At 66.4% G+C, this 6,410-nt stretch overlaps 1 protein-coding gene across 1 annotated transcript in view; it reads left to right on the top strand.

Moving 5' to 3' along the window:
* The window catches only part of INPPL1 (inositol polyphosphate phosphatase like 1), a gene marked incomplete at its 5' end in the record, with an annotated part of 33,317 nt that overhangs the window by 23,842 nt on the left and 3,065 nt on the right, over window positions 1-6,410 (top strand). The window contains 14 exons of the mRNA XM_019504350.1: window positions 606-802; window positions 1,353-1,470; window positions 1,842-1,938; window positions 2,547-2,685; window positions 2,804-2,903; window positions 3,036-3,124; window positions 3,270-3,351; window positions 3,693-3,782; window positions 4,135-4,248; window positions 4,433-4,521; window positions 5,033-5,120; window positions 5,430-5,585; window positions 5,956-6,037; window positions 6,304-6,406. Coding sequence (XP_019359895.1) covers window positions 606-802; window positions 1,353-1,470; window positions 1,842-1,938; window positions 2,547-2,685; window positions 2,804-2,903; window positions 3,036-3,124; window positions 3,270-3,351; window positions 3,693-3,782; window positions 4,135-4,248; window positions 4,433-4,521; window positions 5,033-5,120; window positions 5,430-5,585; window positions 5,956-6,037; window positions 6,304-6,406 — 1,544 coding nt within the window. The remainder of the gene's footprint in view (window positions 1-605; window positions 803-1,352; window positions 1,471-1,841; window positions 1,939-2,546; window positions 2,686-2,803; window positions 2,904-3,035; window positions 3,125-3,269; window positions 3,352-3,692; window positions 3,783-4,134; window positions 4,249-4,432; window positions 4,522-5,032; window positions 5,121-5,429; window positions 5,586-5,955; window positions 6,038-6,303; window positions 6,407-6,410) is intronic.

The following is a 6,410-nucleotide window of genomic DNA, read 5'->3' as shown; positions in this document are numbered from 1 at the left end:
TTTCCCCCCACCCCGCGAGCGGCCCGGGGCTGTTGTGATGCACACGCTCGCTGTCTGTCTGAAGCAGGAGGGGCTGGCTGAGGGGAACAGCTGCCGGCCGCAGGCGCGCGCCACACTCGCGTTCCAGCTGCCGCGTGTCTTGTTGACCAGGCAGCATGCGGCACCCCTCCCCCTGGCTGGACAAGTCCCTGCGAGCGGCTGCACCCTCATGGATCAATCATTCCCCCACAGCAAGACCCTCTGCTCCTTTCAGCAGGAAGCTTGTGACCCCCAGAGCCCCCCCTCCGGGTTGGGACCCCCCAGCCTGGACCCTCCTGCACTGTTCTGGCAGCGCTTCATTGCAGCCAGACCACGCCACGCTGCCTGGCTGTTGCGTCTCCCCTCGCTGCCGTCTCTGCCCCTTGCACGGCACCTCCTAAGATCCCCGTGGCACAGACACGGCGGGGCTAAGTGACTTGCCCAAGGCCAGGCAGGGAGTGTGTGGCAGAGGAAAGAGGCGCACCCTGGTGTCCAGCTAGTGCCCCTGCCACCACCCCGTGCCTGGAGCGAGCCCGGCTGCCTGCAGCCCTGACAGTGTCTCCGCGGGGCCGTGCCCGCTCCGACAGGAAGCGTGTTCCCTCCCAAGAGCGTCACGTCGTGGTTCACGTCGAAGGGGCTCGGGAAGACGCTGGACGAGGCAACAGTCGCCATCCCCCACGACATCTACGTCTTCGGCACCCAGGAGAACTCCATGGGGGACAAGGAGTGGGTCGACTTCCTGCGCGGCGCGCTCAAGGACTTCACAGACATCGAGTACCGCCCGGTAGGCACCCCGGCGCCCAGCGGGTCTGGGGACCGCCCCGAGTCCCACATCCCACGGGCCAGGCTTGTCGGGGTGGATGGCTCCCAGGATGCCGCAGCTTCCCAGAATGCAATGCGGCACCGCTCCGGTCAAGGAGGAGCATTGCATGCTGGGAAACCATCGTCTCTGGGGTTGTCTGATCGCCCTCCATTCTAGGCCCCCGCTAAGTCCAGGCAGCTGCGGGTCAGCGGCTGGCCCTGGGACCGTGGGAGGGTTTGGGGAGGGTGCAACCTGCTCTATCCTCAGCATGGCCAGGTGTGTCCTTCTTTCCCCACCAGCCTTGGCTGGTGACAGAGAAGGACGAATCCCCGTTTTATTATTCTGTTAAAACCCCCCAGACTCCAGGATTGTGTTCCCCAAACCGGGACCGTCCCGGGGAGTCAGCCCACGTCCCCTGGGGATGCTGCCTTTGCCCCCTGCATGGGCCGTCTGGGGCAGGTGGGGTCAGGAGAGGTTGCCCTGGGGATCTTTGGAGAGGGGGGCTGCAACGCCACGTGGTTGCCCCCCGCAGATCGCGATGCAGTCCTTGTGGTACATTAAAATCGTCGTCCTGGTGAAGCCGGAGCACGAGACCCGCATCAGCCACATCAGCACCTCCAGCGTGAAGACCGGCATAGCCAACACGCTGGGTACGTCCGCGCCGAGCGCCAGGCCCAGCCCGGGGAGAGGCTGGCGGGGGGGGGCATGCCTTGGGACGCGCTGGCGTGAACTGCCGTGGCGCCCTCCCTCAGCCATGAGGCTGCAGCCTCATCCCGGTACCCAGCTGGGGCACCTCCCCGGAGCCCGCACGGACAGCGCTGTCCAGGGCCGGGGCAGCGACTCCCAGCTCGGACCTGCCTCTGCTTCCCTCTGGCTCTGGGGAGAGCTGGGATCCTCGGCTGGATTCTCCCCCAGCCCCAGCCCTGCTCCCCCCAGACCCCAGTGCGAGCTGTGGGGCAGTACTGGGAGCCATCACCACCCGCCCCGAGCTGGGTGCCCAACCCTCCTCGCTGTCTTGCAGGAAACAAAGGGGCCGTGGGAGTTTCCTTCATGTTCAACGGCACCTCCTTCGGCTTCGTCAACTGCCACCTGACCTCGGGCAACGAGAAGACGGCCAGGTGAGTGCCCAGCCCGCGCCTGGCGGGACCTGGATTAGGGGGTGAGAGGAGGAGCTGCTGAAACACCTGCATGCCCCAGTGTCAACCAGGGTCCCCAGGGTGTGGACGGGCAATGCCAGGGCAAGGGCAGGGCATGGGGGTGCCTGCAGCCGGGGGAGCCGGGACTGCCCTGGGGCCCAGCAGGCTGCCTGCTGTGCGTACGCTCACGCCAGGACACATCCCCCCTTGTGCTTTGCCATGGGTACGTTCCTGCAACCCGCTCTGTGCTCAGCACGGCCAGGTGTGTCCTTGTTCCCCACCAGCCTTGGCTGGCGACAGAGACGAACGAATCCCCATGTGCTTTCACACGCTCAGAGGCACCCTTGTGGGCAGGATGCCTCTGCTGTGCTTGCACGCGTGCGTGCTCCTAGCTCGGGCCCCGGCATCCTCCAGCAAGCGTGCCTGCTCTCTCGGGTGGCCTTGGACGCTGCTTGGCACGCTCGCTTGCACTCCGGGGACTTACGCGCTACCATCATCATGCCTTGTTCCCTGGGACCCTGCTGCCTCGGGTCCCAGCTGGGGGGATAAGGGATGTGCCCAGAAGGCTGATGCTTCCCCACCCAAAACAGGCGCAACCAAAACTACGTGGACATCCTGCGGCTGCTGTCCCTGGGCGACAAGCAGCTCAGCTCCTTCGACATCTCGCTCCGTTTCACCCACCTCTTCTGGTTCGGGGACCTCAACTACCGCCTGGATATGGACATCCAGGTGAGGGCCCCTGGGGTGGGCAGCGCGGGCAGAGGGATGGGGGTCCTTGCCTGAGGGCCGGGGGCAGCTGACAGCTCCCCGCAGCCCGCACCCAGCGCCCGTCCTCCCCACACCCCAGGAGATCCTCAACTACATCAACCGCAAGGAGTTCGAGCCGCTGCTCAAGGTGGATCAGCTCAACCTGGAGAAGGAGAAGCACAAGGTGTTCCTGCGCTTCGGTGAGGGGCGGCGGTACCGGGATCCCCCAGGGACGGGGGGGGGGTCTCCCTGTCTGCACTGCAGTATGGGGGTGCTGATGAATGGTGGGGGTTGACCCTGGGTTGCTCCTGACGCCGGGGCTGTCTGTGCAGCGGAGGAGGAGATCACCTTCCCCCCGACCTACCGCTACGAGAAGGGCTCCCGCGACACCTACGTGTGGCACAAGCAGAAGCCCACGGGGGTAGGTGCAATGGGGATGGGGGGTGGGGGATAGGGGCACACCCGGGGCAGGGGGCCATCTGCCATGGGCCCCAGGCAGGCGAGTGGGATGGCAGGTGCTCACAACCTGGCCGCACCAACACCCGGCGCCCTGTGCCCCCTCCCAGGTCCGCACCAACGTGCCGTCGTGGTGCGACCGCATCCTGTGGAAGTCCTACCCGGAGACCCACGTCAACTGCAACTCCTACGGTGAGCTGGCAGGCGTGGGGGGCACATGGGTGGCAGCAAAGCCGCCCTCGGATGGGGGGACTAGGTGGCTTGTGCCTGCAGCTGCCATACCCTAGGGTGTCCCCCTCGTCCCAGAGCTGCCACGGCCTGTGCCCTGGAGGTCTCAGACCACATCCCCGGCCTCACGTTAGGCCTGACAGCCCACAGCAGGGAGGTGGGCAATGGTCTTGGCTGGGAGCTCAGGGTCGGGGGGAGCTGGCCCTGTCCCCCCGCTGGGGATGTCTGAGCTGTAGCACCCTCTCCCTGAGACCCGCTGGCCGGGAAGGAGATGCCGGGCTCTGAGCATCCCTGTTCGTCACCAGGGTGCACCGATGACGTCGTGACCAGTGACCACTCCCCTGTCTTCGGCTCCTTTGAGGTCGGAGTGACATCACAGTTCGTCTCCAAGAAAGGTAGGGCGCGAGGGGTGCCTAGGGCAGGAATCTGCCCCCCTCCAGCTTGCCTGGTACCACCAGGGGCATCCCGGTGATGCAGATGCTGTGCTGGGTGCTACAGTAACCAACCCCGGGACCGTGCTCTTGCCCCTTGGCTTGGCATCACATCCCCAGTGCAGCACCGGGCCAGGACCCAGGAGACCCCTGGCAGGTCGCTGTGGGGGTGAGGACCCTTCCCCAGTTCGGGAATGCCGAGAATCCTGAACAGGGGCCTCCCATGAGCCGGGGCTGACCTAGCCCCCCTCACCCCCCCCAAGGAGCAAGAGGAGGGGACTTGAGACTCCTCTGACATCTTTCTCCCCGTCCCCAGGGCTCTCCAAGTCCTCGGACCAGGCCTACATCGAGTTCGAGAGCATCGAGGCCATTGTGAAGACGGCTAGCCGGACCAAGTTCTTCATTGAGTTTTACTCCCCCTGTTTGGAAGGTGAGTGCCTGACTGCCTCCCCCAGCCCCGGTCCCCACACGAGCCCACGAGCCCAGGGCGGCAGGTGCTGCGAATGAGAAACAGCACTAAGCCCCACACCAGGGAGATGCCCCCTTAGCTAGCTTGGCTGCAGGGGACAGGGCTGCGGGTCTAATTCTGAGGCTGCCTCTCCTTGCCCCCCCAGAGTTCAAGAAGAGCATCGAGAACGACTCCCAGAGCAGCGACAACATCAACTTCCTCAAGGTGCAGTGGTCCTCCAGGCAGCTGCCCACGGTGAGTGCCCCTCACGGCACCCCGATCCCCACCAGGCTGTCAGGTGACATGCCCAAGGCTGCTGGCAGCTCGGTGGCAGAGCCCAGCAGCCAGCCCAGGTCTCTGGAGTCCAGGGGCCGTGGCCTGTTGAGGTGTATACGGGGGGAGGGGGTCAGCTCCACCGCCGGCCTGGTCAGGAGAGACATGGGCGTCTGGGGGTCCAGTGCGGGGTGTGATGGGGAGAGTCCTGCTGGCTGCTGGGGTCTCGAGTGCATTGTAAACAGCCCTTGCAGCAGGGGCCGCTGGCAGACCCCTTGTCCCCCTGCTTCCCCTGGTGCAGGCTGGGGGCGCCGGGTGCTCTGGGCACCGTGCCCGGCCGCTGTGCAGCTTTGCAAGCAGGTTGGACAAGCCCTGGCCTGGGCTGCGTCTGAGCTGGGGCTGGAGCCCTGCCAGCCCGACCTGTAACCACTCCTTCCACCTCCTGGCTGGCCTGTGGTCCCCACAGCATAACTGCCCCCCTGCTTGCCCGCAGCTCAAGCCCATCCTCTCCGAGATCGAGTACCTCCAGGACCAGCATCTCCTGCTCACCGTCAAGTCGCTGGACGGCTACGAATCCTACGGTGAGGAGCAGGCGAAGGGGCCACCACTTGGAGCTTATCCTTCCCCCAGTTGAGCCTCTCCCATCCCGGCAGATCCCCTGGCCTGGGGGTGTGCTTCCCCCTGCTCTCAACTCCTGAGGGTGCTAAGTGATTTGCCTGAGGTCATAGAGTGAGTCAGTGGCAGAGCTGGCCATTAGTGCCCTGTCCCCCGGGGCCCTGCCACCTGGAAGGGACAGAGGGAAGGATCAGGGTCCATGGGGGAGGTGGGAGTGTTTCCTCTGGCCCCCCTGCCCCCGGTGTCCAGGCCACTCACCCCCACCCCTCTCGCAGGTGAGTGTGTGATCGCCCTCAAGTCCATGATCGGCAGCACGGCCCAGCAGTTCCTCACCTACCTGTCGCACCGCGGGGAGGAGACGGGCAACATCCGCGGCTCCATGAAGGTCCGGGTCCCCACTGAGCGTGTGGGCACCCGCGAGAGGCTGTACGGTGAGCGCGCTCCCTCCATCTGTCCCCACAGGAATCGCTGTCTGTCTGCTGCCCCCACGGGGAAGCCCAGCCCCTTTGCAGCTCCTGGCGCCGACTGCATGGGCCAGGGTGGGGATGTGGGGGCAGTAGCTCCATCTCCTGGCCAACGATGCCAGAGACCTCTGGGCCCAGCTCCCCTCGCTGCCTGGGAGCCAGTGCAACGGTGCCAGGGGCTCAGCGCCCTGTCCTCTCTGTGCCCGGCCAAGGGGCTGGGGTCCGGGCTGTGCCCTGGGGTACCCCGGGCCAGGGGGGAGGCCGGCCGGCTGAGCAGGGTGGAAAGGGGTACTCGGGCAGGCGTGGCGGGCTGAGCCGGCGCGTCTCCCACCCACAGAGTGGATCAGCATCGACAAGGACGAGACCGGAGCAGCCAAGGGGAAGCAGCTGCCCATCTCCCGGGCCAGCCAGGAGCACAAGTAAGGACGAGGGGGAGCTGCAGCAGGGATCGATGCTCGCCGCAGGTGCAGGCGCTGCTCTGCAGGATCCCCCCCGAGCTGGGCTGCACCCCCTGCCTCGTTCAGCTCCAGTCTGGGAGACCCTTCCCGGGCCCCTGGAGCTGAGGTCTGGCCCTGGAAGCCATGGGCAGTTCTGCCTTTCCGGAGGGGACCGGCCCCCGTGGCTCTGCATCGTCCAGGGGGACGTGGGAGCCACCCAGCATCTGACTGGCTCTCCCTCTGGCCAGGTCGTCCGGGCGGAAGCACGCCCCGGGGGAGACGCCGGCCTGCCCCGCGGGGAAGCTCTCCGAGGAGCCAGACAAGGCCGGCGCCCCGCTCGCCGCCCGCCCGCCCG

The sequence above is a fragment of the Gavialis gangeticus genome, unplaced genomic scaffold, assembly GCF_001723915.1.
Source record: "Gavialis gangeticus isolate Ggan-Ray unplaced genomic scaffold, GavGan_comp1, whole genome shotgun sequence".
In the NCBI taxonomy this organism is placed as follows: Eukaryota; Metazoa; Chordata; order Crocodylia; family Gavialidae; genus Gavialis; species Gavialis gangeticus.
Note: the sequence above shows the minus strand (reverse complement) of the source record. Positions and strands in the feature narration are given on the sequence as shown.